The sequence below is a fragment of the Dermacentor albipictus genome, chromosome 3 (genome assembly GCF_038994185.2).
Source record: "Dermacentor albipictus isolate Rhodes 1998 colony chromosome 3, USDA_Dalb.pri_finalv2, whole genome shotgun sequence".
Classification (NCBI taxonomy): Eukaryota; Metazoa; Arthropoda; class Arachnida; order Ixodida; family Ixodidae; genus Dermacentor; species Dermacentor albipictus.
Genome location: NC_091823.1, coordinates 9387798 through 9405243, shown reverse-complemented (window position 1 = coordinate 9405243; position 17446 = coordinate 9387798). Strand labels below are relative to the sequence as shown.

Genomic DNA, 17446 nt, shown 5'->3' with positions numbered 1-17446 from the left:
TGAAATGACAGACAGATATGTTTTGCTCAATTGTGTTCAAGGCAGTTGGTCCAGTGATAACATGCACTGCAGCCTGAATATTAACTGTGGGCGAGCTCCAACTATCAAACTATTCATGCCTGTTGAATATTCTCTGATAAGCTCTTTTTGGCTGCATTTCTTTGCCTAGGTAAGCCAAAATCCTAAGGTCTCTGGCTTGCTTGAATTAAAAGGCTTCAAGTCATGGAGAATGTAGGACACCAACCATGGTCTTAAGATGTCTTTGAATTAACCAAAAGATTTAAGTCACCCAAGGTCGAATATTTTTCGATTTGATTGTACTTCTGTCTGCAAGTATTTCATTTTAGCTGCCTTACGGGTCATTTGCCGTGAGCAATCGGTAAGGAGAGTGATGCTGCATGTTGGAAATGAGGGTGCTGGTTTTGAGTTGGGTTGAAAGTAACCAAATTCACAACTCGGAATAAACCCTGTTTCTTATTTTGAAATGGATTTAAAGCAATGTGAATAATACAGTTTTACACAAACTTTTCAGAATACCTCACTCATTGTGTTGATTCCTTCTTTGATAGACAGTGCTCCTCAGTAGTGTATGTCATTTCTGTGAACCTCCCAGTACTCCGTAGAGGAACCCTTTGGGGTGAGAAGATAACACTTTAGGTAAAACACTGTTGTGAGCATTTTGTGTCTTGCTTTTTCAGTTGGATGTACAATCTTGGTTGGAGTCACAGTGATCATTCCTGTCAGCATGATAGTGATAGGTGAGTATATGGCTTCCCAGTGAAACACTGAGAGCCTTTCACAGTTCCAGTTTGTTGGAATGGCATCAATGTTTCGAGTTTCGAGTACACTGAAGATAACCTCGCTTGAAGAAAGGCTTAACACTGATAAGGTCTTGACCGCGTGAGGTAGATCTTCACTGCAAGAATCGGGAGACGGCGATAAAGGCGGGCATGGTGATGATGAAAAATAGGATATGTTCACTCCAGTAGTACATGGTTGTGGCTCTGTTCGAGCCCCGAGCTGTTCTGCCTAACAAGGGGGCCAGGATGGTTACAACATGGGAGCCATGGTTAGAGAATGAGAGAGCATTGAAGCACAGCAGTAATGGCGTTAATAATAAATTCAAAACAGACAAACAAAATGCTTTACAACCCTTTACAACATCTTGCTTCATACAGGGAAGCTACGCCTGATCGGCTCCGCACGCTCTTCCAAATTAAGAATGGTGTAATTCTGATCTATGATTATGGAATTTAGTCTGTAGTAATCGATGCAAGGCCTGGGGCTTTTCCCAGGAGCCTAAACCAGAATTAGTGGGGATGCATACTCACTCTCGGAGGGGATAATTAACCCTAGCTGTAACATGTGCTGGAGCTCTGTTTGCAAACTTTTCCTCTGTCTAGGTAAAAACAGGTGGAGCCTACACTGTATTGGCTTGTCCGATACCAGCTTAATATCATGCTCTATCAAGCTAGTTCTACCAAAAAAACAGTATTCAAAGTCACCATCAGCTCTCGCAGTTCGTTTTGCTGGCGTGGATTTAAATCTGGTTTTGCACTGTGTCCACGTAAACCTTATAAAGTAGAACTTTGGGTGCATTTAGTGCAAGATGAACTGTGGCTTCATGCTCTCATATGGCTTCATTAGGTTTGTCTGGTAAATCCTCAACTCTTAAAGTCTGCCCGGTATTTTGATGGCATAGTTTGTGTATGAGAGCTTCTCATGACCTCTGCAGGTCCTTCCCAAAGTACATCTAGTTTGTTTTTTCTGGACGCCGTCATCAAAAGTATCTTATCTCCTGCAATGAAAGTTCGCTTCCAAGCGTTCCTGTTGTAGTATACTTTAGCCTTCCGTATTCTTAGATGACCATCCCAGCCGTTGCCATGGTGCAGATTGTCGATTGGAGCTTTGTATCTTGATGGAACAGTGAGCTGATCATACTGTACTCCCTTCGTGTTCTTGTACTGTCGGTACAAAAGACCACCGTGGCACTGAAAAGTGATGTCTTCCTGGCTATCCCCTTTTCCTCTTGTTCTTTCAGCTTGTCAAGGGATAACTCGCTCTCTTGTTCTGCTGCGATTTCCTCTTTATCAACCTTCAGCAGGCCTAAAAAAACCTTCTGAATGTGGCAGCACCAAATTAGTCTTTAATTCCTCTGCTAGCTCTTGCTACGGTGTTCCCACTGACCCAGATGCCTCACTGCTAGTACCATCTTCACCACTTTCACTAGCTATGTGCTGTACTTCCAGAGCATTAATGCCATAAGGTAGCATAAGAAGCCAACTAACAAAGACACCAGGACAACACAGGGGAAATTACTTGTACTTACTAATTGAATTAAAGAAATAATAGCGGAAACAAAAGTGGATGAAAAAACAACTTGCTGCAGGTGGGGAACGATCCCACGTCTTCACCTTACACATGCGATGCTTCGCAGGTGTCACGAGTATGTGATCTTTTTGGGTGAAGGCAACTGGTCAATAAGCCCACACAGGCTACCTGAAGGCATCAATGTTGCCCGATTCGAGACCCTCGTTATCTAAAGAACGAGAAGAACGGGTGTTAACCGAGGGGCCCAAAAATGTCACGAGGCATATTTTTGGCTTCATTGCCATGCTTTATGTCCGCTGCAATCTCCTGAGCCTTGGAACGTGTGAGAGCTTGGACCGTATGGCCGCCAAAACTCAGATTGTTTTTTTTTTTTTCATCAGCATCTCTGATCGATTTGAAAACAAGTAGGGATAATGTTTGGGCAGATTTCGCAATTCTGCTGCTTCAGTCGGCAATAATTCGAACGGCCCCTCAATCTTCACACCGGCTATGGGTAAATGAACACTATTCTCCTAAAGTACCTGCTGGATCCATGCACATTCCCCAGTGAAATCCTCATGTTTCACATATGCAAGGTGGACAATGTCCATTGTCACAACCGAGTGCCTAAGTACGTACCTTACATGGCATTCCATTCACTGCTAGGTCGCGAAGGTAGGGTTCTAAGAGTGCCAAGTTGTCATCATTGCTATTCATGAAAGAAAAAACAATTTTAGGCTTCTGACAACCGATCGCAAAGTATCCAGGCTCCTTGAAACGGAAACAGATGACCGATTTTCTAGCTTCAAACACTCTTTCTGCTTATCTTATGTCTTTCGATACGTTGTCAATCTGGCCTGAATTATTGGTTGTCACATCTTTTGTCTTGTCTCACCTCCAGCCTCCTTGCAATGAAAGGGGCACCTCTTTTCCTCTTTGCTCAATTTAGTGAGTGGCCTTTTCTAGGATTCACGGCGTGCTGTGAATTCATCTGCTAGCATTGCAGCATGTTCCAAGCCTATTTCGCCTGACCTATGTTGAATCCACAGGTGCATCTCTTCACTCAAGGACTCATATAACTGCTCCACGCCGATTAGCTCAACAACCTTGTCGTGACAAACGAACACATCTTCCCCCTTTTAACCAGTCAATTAAATTGGCGTTCAGCTTATGAGTAAAATCTTGAAAAGACTCGCCCGATGTTCTAGGTGCCTCCCGAAAATGACGGTGGAAAGGCTCTGCTGACAGCCGATGTTTCCTTATCAACAAAGTTTTTACTTTCTGATAGTCATCTGCATAGTTTCTCATTAGCCTAGGAATTATTTCGGTTGCTTCGCCAGGAAGAACGGTTAGAATCTGTTGTGGCCAACTCTAGTGCCAACCCGTTTTTCTCTCATGTTTGTTCAAAAGTAATGAGAAACAATCCCATGTCATCGTTAACCACGTACAATGGCATGAAATCCCTTATTTTTACTCCTGCTTCACCTGAACGTCTTTCATTTATTGAGAGGTTATTTGCTGATTGCCTGGCCAGATCCTGCTGTACGTTTAGTTTTTTTAGCTTTAGTTTGTGAGCTCTCTGTTCCTCGAGTTCCTTTCTTTCTGCAGCGTTCTGTACAGCTTTCTCAGCTCTTTACCTTTGCTGCAGTGCTTTGGTCTGCTTTCTCAGCTCATTTCTCTATCTCTTCCCATGCTTCCAAAATTTCGTTCTCAAGAGCCCAGCCCTTCTTAATCACCTCAATAAGCTGCGGCTTTCTCTGACTTTTCCCGACCTCAATTCCCAGCTCTTCACAAAGTTATAGCAACTCTGGCTTCCTATGTTTGCTCAAATTCATAGTCAATCCAGAACGAGGACTTTCTTACTCTGCTGTGACATGAGGAAGCTTTTAACAGGAGCCTGCACTTTCTAATCATTAGCGCTTAGCACTGTTGTGCCTGGTAGCCCTTCTGGACAAAGGATGCACACCGGTAAGTGTGCAGCTATGGAATGCCATTCACGCTTCATCACCTTTTTAGCACCAAAGAGCTGGTGACTAAACCAGCACCACCTCAAGATAATTGGCAAGCAATTACTATGTATCACGTCTTCGTCTGGTCAACGACCCGGAGCTGGTGAACGAGATGATTTCTGGGAACCCAAACTTTAAAGTCGAAAGCTTCTATGAAGACGTGGAATCGGCAATGGGTAGAGTGAAAACAAAATACACTATACCGATAGGCGACTTCAATGCCAAGGTAGGCAAGAAGCAGGCTGGAGACAAGGCAGTGGGGGAATATGGCATAGGCACTAGGAATAGCAGGTGATAGCTATTAGTAGAGTTTGCGGAACAGAATAATATGCGGATAATGAATACCTTCTTCCACAAGCGGGATAGCCGAAAGTGGACGTGGAGGAGCCCAAATGGCGAGACTAGAAATGAAATAGACTTCGTACTCTGCGCTAACCCTGGTATCATACAAGATGTGGACGTGCTCAGCAAGGTGCGCTGCAGTGACCATAGGATGGTAAGAACTCGAATTAGCCTAGACCTGAGGAGGGAACGGAAGAAACTGGTACATAAGAAGCCGATCAATGAGTTAGCGGTAAGAGGGAAAATAGAGGAATTCCAGATCAAGCTACAGAACAGGTATTCGGCTTTAACTCAGGAAGAGGACCTTAGCGTTGAAGCAATGAACGACAATCTTGTGGGCATCATTAAGGAGTGTGCAATAGAAGTCGGGGGTAACTCCGTTAGACAGGATACCAGTAAGCTATGGCAGGAGACAAAATATCTGATCAAGAAACACCACTGTATGAAAGCCTCTAACCCTACAGCTAGAATAGAACTGGCAGAACTTTCAAAGTTAATCAACAAGCGTAAGACAGCTGACATAAGGAAGTATAGTATGGATAGAATTGAACATGCTCTCAGGAATGGAGGAAGCCTAAAAGCAGTGAAGAAGAAACTAGGAATTGGCAAGAATCAGTTGTATGTGTTAACAGACAAAGCTGGCAATATCATTACTAATATGGATTAGATAGTTCAAGTGGCTGAGGAGTTCTATAAAGATTTATATGGTACCAGTGGCACCCACGACGATAATGGAAGAGAGAATAGTCTATAGGAAAACGAAATCCCACAGGTAACGCCGGAAGAAGTAAAGAAAGCCTTGGGAGCTATGCAAAGGGGGAAGGCAGCTGGGGAGGATCAGGTAACAGCAGATTTGTTGAAGGATGGTGGGCAGATTGTTCTAGAGAAACTGGCCACTCTGTATACACAATGCCTGGTGACTGACCGGAATCTTGGAAAAACGCTAACATAATCCTAATCCATAAGAAAGGGGACGCCAAAGACTTTGAAAAATTATAGACCGATCAGCTTACTGTCCGTTGCCTACAAAGTATTTACTAAGGTCATTGCAAATAGAATCAGGAACACCTTAGACTTCCGTCAACCAAAGGACCAGGCAGGATTCCGTAAAGGCTACTCAACAATAGACCATATTCACACTATCAATCAGGTGATAGAAAAATGTGCGGAATATAAGCAACCTTTATATATAGCTTTCATTGATTATGAAAAAGCGTTTGATTCAATCGAAACCACAGCAGTCATGGAGGCATTGGATTCAGGGTGCAGACGAGCCGTATGTAAAAATACTGAAAGATATCTATAGCGGCTCCACAGCCACCATAGTCCTCCATAAAGAAAGCAACAAAATCCCAATAAAGAAAGGCATCAGGCAGGGAGATACGATCTCTCCAATGCTATTCACAGCGTGTTTACAGGACGTATTCAGAGACCTGGATGGGGAAGAATTGGGGATAGGAGTTAATGGAAAATACCTTAGTAACTTGCGATTCGCGGATGATATTGCCTTGCTTAGTAATTCGGGGGACCAACTACAATGCATGCTCACTGACCTAGAGAGGCATAGCCGGATGGTGGGTCTAAAAATTAATCTGCAGAAAACTAAAGTAATGTTTAACAGTCTCGGAAGAGAACAGTTTACGATAGGTAGCGAGGCACTGGAAATGGTAAGGGAATACATCTACCTAGGGCAGGTAGTGACTGCGGATCCGGATCATGAGACTGAAATAATCAGAAGAATAAAAATGGGCTGGGGTGCGTTTGGCAGGCATTCTCAGACCATGAACAGCAGGTTGCCATTATCCCTCAAGAGAAAAGTTTATAACAGCTGTGTCTTACCAGTACTCACATACGGGGCAGAAACCTGGAGGCTTACGAAAAGGGTTCTACTTAAATTGAGGACGACGCAACGAGCTATGGAAAGAAGAATGATAGGTGTAACATTAAAGGATAAGAAAAGAGCAGATTGGGTGAGGGAACAAACACGAGTTAATGATGTCTTATTTGAAATCAAGAAAAAGAAATGGGCATATGCAAGACACGTAATGAGGAGGGAAGATAACCGATGGTCATTAAGAGTTACGGAATGGATTCCAAGGGACGGGAAGCGTAGCAGGGGGTGGCAGTAAGTTAGGTGGGCAGATGAGATTAAGAAGTTTGCAGGGACAACATGGCCACAATTAGTACATGACCGGGGTAGTTGGAGAAGTATGGGAGAGGCCTTTGCCCTGCAGTGAGCATAACCAGGCTGATGGTGATGATGAAACTTTAAAGGGGTGATCGGTCCTGTGCAACCTACTAATTGCTGCAAAAAGTCTACGCTGACAACTTCGTAGGAAGTGTCGACCTTGGTTTCACATGAAATCGCGTTTTCATGGCATCAAGGGCGATTGAAAGTTGTACATGAGAGGTGGAGTTCAGCGGGCTGGTGTGACACCATGGGTAGGATTTTACAGACTGCGCAACAGTTCCCATTAGCCGAGAAGGACATTGAATTCCCTCTTCGAGCGAAAGGGAACTGCTTAAGCAGGTGAGCTGGAGTGTTGAAGAGAGTGGTCAGAGATGGAAAGAGTTTGACATGTAGTGTACTTCGAGACTCATAGATCTGTTCTTGTAAACCATCCTCATGTAAATCTGTACATGTAAAACTTGATTTTCTCTTCTCTTCTTTCTTACTTTATTACGGTGGAATACAGAGTGCAAATTTCACACTAGTAATGATCTCGCCCTTACGTGGTCGCGATGGTTTCCTGGGTGCCTGCGGCTTGCCAACAACACCATGCTACCCAGAAGTAACGCCAGTCGAAGTTCTCAACAAATGGCAACAGCGGCAAGATCCAAAGTCTCTGGATAGTAACTATAGAACAATCGTTGCAAAATTCATGACTGCCGTTGTCGTTGCAAAATTCATGACTGCCGTTGGTAAGCGCACGGCTTTTCTTCACTGAGATATTACCTGGCTTTGCATATTTTGGAGGGGAAGTACAAAGCAGTGGTAGCAGTAACCGTTGACAAGAGTATGTCACGGTCGTGTAGCTTTGAAGAAAGAGAAGCACTAGGGACAGCCATGGACCTGAAGACATTAAAACTTAAAGCATTAAAGAAGCATTAAGCATTAAAGAAGCCAAAATTGTTAGAGCTGGCCAGTGAGCTGAACATAGAAATTTCAGAGAGAAAGCCAGTTATAATTGAGGCAATCAAGGCAATAGGGGTGGACGACGAGGAAGTAGAAGAATACTTAAGTAGCATTAAGGAGAAAAAAAAGGACGCTCAGCTCAGGAGACCAAAGAGGAATGCGAACGCATAGCACATGAAGCATTCAAAATGAAGTGCCTTGACCTTGAGATAATAAGGGGTCAAAATACCGGAGGAGCGACTCCCATCTTGGGATAAGGCAAGCGAAAAATGAAGGACTTGATGCATTCATACCGAGTCAGGGAGGATGTGGGCCTCCTCTTGATGAACTTTGAGTGTACATATATTTATTTATTTATTCCAAATACCCTCAAACGCAAATGCATTGTAGAGGGGAGTGGTTACAAAGGAATGGTAAGTTATACAGAGTTATACAAAAGAAACGGTAATACAAAAACTATTAAGGCAGAATACAAGAAATAACAACAAAACAAGAAATAAAAAGCGTGATACAAGCAAAACGTGAGAAGGTTGGATTTATTAGACACATGGCTGCAACACCTGCTATCATTGCTGCCTTGTGAGGTTGCAGACGTAATAGCGCGCATGGAAAAAGAAGATGTGGAAGACTATGACAAACTAAGGTCTGGTCTCCTGAAAAAGTACAGCTTGTTAGTAGAAGCATTCTGAACAAAGTTCAGGGAAGCTGAAAAGGCCAGAAACGATTCTTGTGCCAAGTTCGTGTACTTGTTGATGGCCAACATGAGGGACTGGCTAAGAGAAGCCATAGCTTTTGTTGACCATGACAAAGTGGTAGAATTTTTTGGGCTGGAACAATTCTTCCGCTGACTGCCTGAAACCATGAGGTATTGGGTGCAGGATAGGCCAGGTGCGAGACAGTTGCAAGGGCGGTAGAGCTTGCTGAGGAATACTTATCGCCCTGGGACCTCAAAAGTAAAGAGGTCCCTAGGAAGGAGAGTACATACAAAACCAGCAAGCAGGAGTGTTGTCAAGGTCAAGACCATACAAAGGAAAGGAGAAAGTGGAGTCAGTGACCAGCAATGACGAGAAAAAAAAAGAGGGAAAGGAGGAGCCATCAGAACTCAAGGCTGAGCAACAAAAGAAGGCTTTCGAAGCTTAAAAGGAAGTGGTATGTTTTACTGCCAGGAGACGGCACATATTGCCGTTAGTTGCAGAAATCCGGAAGTATTCTTGGCGGTGATCAATACCAATGACAATATGAGATTGTGAGAACCGTACATTCGGGACCTTGTAGTGAACGGCAAGCCTTGTCACATATTTCGAGGCTCGACGGCCATGATAGATGTCGTTCATTCCTCATACATAGAACAAAGTCTGTTTATGGGAGAACGTGCTCGAATGAAACAAGCAGTAGAGTCGAACCGTCTTTGTCTCCCAGTATCCAGAGTACGCGTTGAGGGTCCTTTCGGAACACTTTCACAGAAGCCGTCATGTCAGTGCACGTTCCACCGCAATACCCATATTTGTTTTCAAACAAATCCAATGAATTATTGCGCAGCAGGGGAGTTGTTTTCGGTGAAGGAATAGTGCAAGCTCCTACCCGATCTAGGGCGCGACAGCTCACAGCAAAGGTAGCTGGTGCAAGCCCGGCAAAAGAGCACACAGCCTTACACAAGTAAACCTCAAAGAGCGCGAATGAGGTTACTAGTGAAAGTGAGGTCATTGAAGGTCTGTCAGCTAAAGAACAGACCACCACACTGTGTTGGGAAGAGCCGGTAGTATTGAGAGAGAATTAAGAGCCTGTAGTACCTTGGGATATGGAATGTAGGTGAAAGCTGTTAAACATAACAACTTGCACTTTGGTTATTGAGCAAGAAAGGGACCCCACTCTTCAGAACCTGAAGCCCGATGGTGAGGTGGGGACTGCCAAGAAAAACATAATGTTCCAAAAGAGGGTAGTCGTTCTCTATCGAAAGTATCACAATAAAAAAGGAGTCCAGTCAGATGAACTAATAGTGTGACAGTGTAACCCCCAGGGTCCACTGCACTTAGTCCACGGGGACCTTTGGTCCGGTGGCATTAGAAAAACCAAGGACTGCTTGTTGCAGGAATTCTATTGACCAAGGTCCTTTTGGGAAAAAGGAGCATTTGTAAAAAGCTGTGGCATGTGCCAACGCATTGGCAAACCTGGGGACAAGACTAAAGCCCCTATGAAACTTGTTCCCATAATTACAAAGCCGTTTTGCAGGCTTGTAATAGTTATGGTAGGACCGCTAGCCGCAACTCAGTCCAGCTACCATCACATTCTAATGGTACTGTGTCCCGCAACCAAGTTCCCTGAAGCAGTGCCCTTAAAAGAGCTAAGTTCGATCGAGATCGTGAACACACTTTTGTCCATCCTTGTGCGAGTCGGTTTCCCAGCGGAAATTTAGCCGGACCAAGGAACCGTCTTCATGAGTGCCCTAACCTTGACATTTCTGGAAAAATGTGGTATCAAACTTATCCATAGTTCGGTATACCATCCCCAGTCCAAGGCCGTAGAAAAGATTCACTCGGTCATGAAACCTCTGTTGCGAGCCATGTATTATGAGCGCGAAACAGATTGGGAACTCTGCTTGCCAGCAGCTATGTTCACCCTTCAAACAGTCTCGCGTGAGCCGACATGCTTTTCACCAGCGGAGCTAGTCTATGGTCGTTCCCTGCAATCACGACTTCAGATGATTCGGTATGCCTGGGAGTGTCGGGCTGATGATCCATTTGTCGTAGAATATGTGCTAGATTTATTAGATCGGCTGCACACGACGCAAGTGTTGGCAGGATGAGAAATGCGCAGAGTCCAATGTAATGCCAAACCTTGCTACGACAGAAGGGCTCAGGCGCGACGCTTCGATGTAGGGGATCAAGTAATGATAGTGCACCCGCCATAGAAAAACAAGCTGCAAGTACAGTTGGAAAGACCGGCTGACATTGTTCAGAAATTATTTGATACAGACTATATAGTAACAGTTCCAGGTAAGAGAATGACTCGCCAAGTACACCATAGCAATTTACTGCAGCCTTATCAGCAGAGGGAGGCGGATGTAAACATGTCCCGTAACGTGCTAAAAGAAATACTGCTTGACTTTCTCAAGTTGGCACCAGCAACGGAGGCAGGCGTAGGCGAAACCATAGATAACCTCGTACAGCAAGCCGAGCTCGACCTCCATCAGAAGACGGAGCTGCGGGAACTCGTGTGTGAGTTTAGAGATAGGTTTTTATACAAGCCAGAACTGATGACCACAGTTGCCCGTAACATCGAATTAACCTCATTGGAGCCTGTACATTTGAACGCGTATTGTGTTTCATCATGCCAGCATGAGGCCATGGCAGCAGAAATGAAGAAGATTTTGGAGCTAGGTGTAATTGAACAGGGAGAGAGTGATTATACTTCACCTCTTAGTTGAGGTCCCGAAAGGAACTGCGACCTTTTATTGATTACCGGAGGCTCAACCTGATCATGAAGGATCAAACATATCCTATACCTCATATAGAAAGAAAGGCTTGAGAAAGTGAGCAGTGCCAATTTTATCTCCACCCTAGACTTAGTCAAGGGTTACTGGGAGGTTCCGTTGGCAGACCATGTGAGTAGGTATGGCGCATTTATTTCTTCATTGAGAACGTTTCAGACAAAGGTCCTGAGCTTTGGATTGAAAAATGCTCCCTATTGTTTTTCCAGCCTTATGGACCGGGTGCTGCATGGTATGGAGGATATTGCACAGCCGTATCTCAATGATATCCCAATCTTTTTGGCATCGTGGGCAGGACACCTGACACATCTGTGAGCTGTAATGGCCTGCCTGTGCAAAGCTAACTTAACTGCCACTGAAGTGCCAATTGGAGCATTCCACAGTAACTTACCTGGCGCACGTGATAGGTCAGGGCCGCTGCCAGCCTTCTGAGATCAAACTAGCTGCAGCCAACACTTTTTCACAACCTCGCACTAAATGGGTCATCCGGTCATTTCTTGGGGTATCAGGATATTATCAGAGGTATATTCCGCATTACTCCATATTGCCAGCGCTCTGAAGAACGCACTGAGATAAACAGAGCAACAAACAGTACAGTGGAATGAAGCCAAGGAAAGGGCCTTTTGTACAATAAAGACGGCTCTGATGAGCCGACCAGTGTTAAGCATGCGTCCTTACTCCAAGCTTTTCATTGGTCAGTGCGACGTGAGGGATCGCGGAATGGGAGTGGTGCTTTATCAAATGGGAGATAATGACGAGGAGCACTCTGTACTCTATGCCAGTAGGAAGCTTTCTGCTCGTGAGGAAGCATACAGTGCTTCTGAAAAGAAATGTGCCTGCATTGTGTGGGCGGTACAGAAGCTAGCCTGTTGCATCACAGGTTCAAGGTTCATCACCGAGACATACCACTGTCCTCGTACGTGGCTGCAATCAATGTCCCCAAAAAATGGCAGTCTCTTGCATCGGAGCTTAGCACTTAGGCAGTACAATTTTGACATTCGCTACACGAAAGGTAAACTCAACGGCAATGCAGATGGCTTGAATCATTGCGCCTAGTGTATTGAAAGCCTCATGCCCATTCTGGTTTCTGTATCATTTTTCTGTTGGTATTTTTTTTCATACATTTTTTTATTATCATGTAGTTGTAGTTGACTGTCGTTAGATGATTTTGGTAGTCACTTCCTGCAGCTTTTAAGAAATGGCTGTTTCCAGTGCTTAAGGGGAGAACATACGAAAAGGATAGGAAAGCAATCACAAGTTTTTTTTTTAAAGCCAGGTGTGTCTCGGAGGAGGGTCGCCTTGTGCTCGCTTACTTTGTGGTGGGTTTGGCACTGTTCTGGGGTGATGGCTTGTCAAACAGGAGATGAAAAAGTTGTGAGACCACTTTGCAAGTCCAACTTCACCAGACTCGATCAGGGAGAGACGGCACAAGAGCAGCACAAGGTCTGCTAAATGACTCCAGGGAAACCACGTGCTGTGAACAAGGGGTTTGTCACCATGGAAGGAAATTCCGCTGCTGAAACGCCGATCCCTTGCTCAATGGCTGCTGGCCCTTATGCGTTGGGATCTTCCTCTGCCGCCGGAGATGCCATTGTGATTGGCATTTAGCACTGTTGTGCCTGGCGGTCCTTCTGGACAAAGGATGCACACTGGTGAGCGTGCAGCTATGGAATGCCATTCACGCTTCGTCTTTTCGACGCCAAAGAGCTGGCAACTAAACCAGTGGCACATCAAGGTTGTTGACAAGCAATTATGTATTGCGTCTTCGTCTGGTCAGTGACCCGGAACTGGCGAACGAGACGAGTTCTGGGACCCCAAACTAAAGGGGTCATCGGTCCTGTGCAACCTACTAACTGCTGCAAAACGCCTACACTGACAACTTCATAGGAACAGTGTCAACCCTGGTTTCACATGAAATCACATCTTCATGGCATTGATGGCGGTTGAAGGTTGTACATGAGAGGTGGAGTCCGGCGAGGCGGTGCGACACCATGGGTACGATTTTGCAGACTGTGCGACAGTTCCAATTAGCCGAGAAGAAGGACGTTGAATTCCCTCTTCAAGCGAAAGAGGGAAATAAACTGCTTAAATAGGGGAGTTTGAGCGCTGAAGAGGGTGCTCGAGGATGGAAAGAGTTTCAGATGTAGTGTGCTCCGAGAATCTTAGAGCCTTTCTTGTAAACCATCCTCGTGTAAATTTGTACATAAACTTGATTTTCTCTTCTCTTCTTTCCTACTTCATTATGATGGAATACACAGTGCAAGTTTCACACTAGTAATCGTCTCGCTCCTGCCTGGTTGCGATGGTCTCCTAGATGCCTGCAGCCTGCCGACAACGCCACACTACTCAGAAGTAACGCCGGTTGAGGTTCTGTAACCGGCGTTTCAAAAACGCATAGAAATTAATTTGCTGTTTTAGAAAGTACATGAGCGAAAGCTTGGCAAATTCTCAGAAAGTCGAGCGCTCACCATCCTGCTGAAGCCAGGACGAAGCGTGGAGTATTCCATTGCTGCCAACCAGCTAATAAGATCTCGACTGGGTGAAGTGGGTCTTCACCGCAAGAATCAAGAGCCGGCGACGAAGGAGAGCATTACGATGATGGAAAATAGAAAGAACGTATTCACTTCAGTGTTGCATGGTTGTGACTTTATCCAAGTCTTTAGTGGTTCTGCCTAACACTGGGGCCAGGACGGCCTTAAATAATTGCTCGTGTACAGCCGTTACAATCGGTAGAGAGCAGTGGCATAGCCAGAAATTTTGTTCGGGGGGGGGGGGCTCACGCAGCAGCTCGGCCTCCTCCTTATAGAATTTGTCGAGGGATCAAATACATTAATAATAACCGCACTGCCATTGCAAAAGATGCAAACAAATTCTTGAACGCTATGCATCGTCAAGACAGGTAAAATATGTATTTCTTCATAAAAGAATATACTTGTATGTCTTAAAAATTGTGCTCGAAATAACTTATATCAGTTTTTTAATGTTTTCTCTCTATTTAATGCGTAAAGAAAATATCACACGAACCTTAGAATTATATCAGTTTGAAACAAGCAAAGCAGTGCATGCTTCTGATATGAAAAATGTAAAGGCCACGAAATGAACAAGTTGAGGACAAATATTTTAATGAAACTTTGTTAACCTCCCTGCCTTTCTCTGATTTGCATCTTTCTTTCGGTGTCATTCAAGAACCTTGTTTACATTTTTGTACATATGCAATGACCAGGGAAAGATCTCAATTATACTGTCGTATGTTAGAATGTATTGCGCAGGAGCTGCTGTTATCGGTCATTTATTGTGAGTAATTTACGCTGAAATTAAAGTTACAAGAGAGAGCACATATAAAAAGCAGCAATTCTGCAAAATATGCGAGGGTGAGTCAAATGAAAGTGAGCCAATGAGAATATATGACTAACATCGTACTTTATTTAAAATTAGTATCCATGAGCATTTAGACATTTGTCCCACCACTGGCTATGCCCTTGGTGGAGAGGTCCCCACAGAAAGGCTAATTCATTTCTCATGGCCTTGTGTTCACTTGTCAAGTTGTGAAATCATCGGCCTCCTCTCCTTTGTGTCCTGCTGGTTTCCCATGTCAGCAGGCAGGGGTGTAGCCGGGGGGGGGGGGGATGGAGGGCTTATGGGGCTTCAGCTCCCCCCCCCCTGAAATTTTTTCGTGCTGTCATGCACCGCCAACCAAAACAGCCCCAGGAGCCGGAAATCGTGCTGGATATAGTCTAGAGTGACCTTTTCACGCTCGAAAAGACATTTCAGCGCGAACATTGCGAAATCGGGCTGGATTTCGCAGCAACGCCCATGCACCAGGACTCGCATATCGTAACGCAAGGAGCCTCATCCAAGCACAGTTTCAATGGCGTTTTGATGGCGAGTGGGCTCGTCGCGGCCTCTTGTGGAGGCCACGGAATCTACGGAGCACATGGATTGCAATTCTGAAACCTCATAGGTGTAAAGTTCTCAAACTTTTGATGCATTGACATTTCCAAAGTCGTGCTTTTGATTTTAAATTCCAGAACTTTGTGAGTTTAATGTTGTTATAAACGTTTGATGCCAAAGGTACATTGACTTTTCTAAAGTTCTGCATCGGACCGCACAAACAAGACAAGCCAAATCAACACACTGTCAGACAAGTTCACAAAGCATGGAGCAAGGTCTGTTGAGTCGAAGCGTTGTGGTGGTTCATACGTGCCGTCATGTCACAGAAAAGAACATCATCATTTTTTTTTTTTCACCTGTGCCAAAGCATCCATGTCGAGACACTAAAGCCAGCAAAGGTAACTACATTCTGATTTACTTTTATGCGAAGCATACTAGCCGCACAACCACGGTCTTCCTTGCTGCGCCGCGCGCCGCCGCGTAGCTACCATATGACGTCATGTGGCGTCATGTGACGTGAAATAACAGCTGCAAAGCGGACGCTTAAGCTTCGCTTTCAAGAGTGGAACGCGACAGCGTTCCCGTCGACCCGCCAAGGGGTGTAATACAATGGGCTACGGCGCAGCCACTACGTGCCCCGCATTGGATGCGGTGAGCGTCGAGCAACACAGCGTTCGGCGCGACAATGAAATGTGCGCCTGAGCAAGCGACGCACGCCTGAGCCGACGCCGACGACACCGGCTTTTCTGCGACACGAGCTCCTTAACGCTGTCGCGTTAAAATAAAGGCTAGCATGCTTCGCATCCTGGGCTTAACCTTAGCTAAGCCACAGCCATTTTTTCTACTCTGACTTTTATTTAAAGGATGCACTGAACCTCTTCAATTTTTTTTATTCTCGCTACCCATGGGGTGCCGGAGCCAGCCAGAACGCATACGTCTTTCTCTTGTTGCCCCAACCACCGCGTGGCGCACTTCGATGCGCATTTGTTTTTCTCTGGCCGAGTGGATTTTCGCTTGGCAGAGTTTTGGACACTTTCTGGCTAGCAGACAAGAAAAAGAAACAATGCATTGTCGCTCGCCGCCATCAATGTGGGGACCCGATGGATTGCAACGTGTTCACTTGAGTGCAACCTCTCCGGAAAGTCTTGCCTCGCTAGTGTAGGATACTGAGCAGTATGCGTACGGTTCTCAAAGGACCAAGCGTCTCCTGTTTTCTTCGACATCCCTGAGGTAGCCATATCAGATGCCCAATGTAGGCATTCGATTGTGGCCAACATGCTTTCCTTTGTGTCTTTCTTTTTTTATTTCGGTGCCCCCCACCCACAAAAGGAGAAAATAGACATTGGTGCGGCGAAGTGAATTGTTGCATGATTAAAGTTCAATTTTGTTCCTTCTTCTTTTGCAGAAAGTAATGGGCCACGTGACGCTTCAGTTGCCGGATACTCTTAGTATATTATTTTATATAGAACTCCAGGCGCATTCCTGCCATCGCCATCGTCCTCATGTTCCATATAAAGTCCAAGGGCGATAACATCGTGACCGCACGCCGCATGCTGTATGTGCGAGTGAAAGCATAGGGGGGGTGGCATGGGTGAGCCGACGATGGTGGCTCACCCATTACCTCGACACGGGAAAGCGAACTGGAACGATTCCCATACTTAAAAGGTTGAATTCCAGGCCGATCATATCAACATGCAATAATGGTATAGGCGAGCTGGAAATTATCAGCCATAGCATATGCTCAGTGCACTATTGGAGATGTATAGAACAGACTCAAAATGTACCGCAGCTGCAAGCCTTTGTAAGAAGATTTTGTGGTTGCATTATATTCAGATAAGTATACCGAAGAAATTATTCAAGCTATGGAAGTGGTAGTCCTAGGTGATGGACGTGTAAAGATGATGTTAGTCCACATCGCTGATGAGACTTACAGAACATTTTTGTTTTACAGAACATACACAGGACAAACATTTGTCCTGTGTATCTTGCCTTGTCCATTGTAAATTTGTGCTGTAAGATAATGTTCATTTGTTGTGTGTATCTTGCTCTGTCGAGTGTAAATTTGCACTATAAATTGTTGTTCCATAATATTTGTAACCAACTGGCTCATGTTACTTGCTTGACCACAGATGAGAAGTTGTGTCAAGGAGGTTGCAGGAGGCATACTTTATGAATTGTCAAGCATGTGTTTGATTGTCTGAAAACTTTGTTGTCTGAAAACCCTGAAACACTTTTCTAACCAATCATAGAATGACCTCACTGTTAAAGTAT

General features: G+C 44.9%; 1 protein-coding gene across 5 annotated transcripts in view; it reads left to right on the top strand.

Moving 5' to 3' along the window:
- LOC135919552 (transmembrane protein 272-like) overlaps positions 1–17446 on the top strand; it is a 36922-nt gene that overhangs the window by 6952 nt on the left and 12524 nt on the right. For all 5 annotated transcript variants that reach the window (XM_070535066.1, XM_065453456.2, XM_065453457.2 and 2 more), the window contains exon 4: positions 699–758. In XM_070535066.1, coding sequence (XP_070391167.1) covers positions 699–758 — 60 coding nt within the window. The remainder of the gene's footprint in view (positions 1–698; positions 759–17446) is intronic.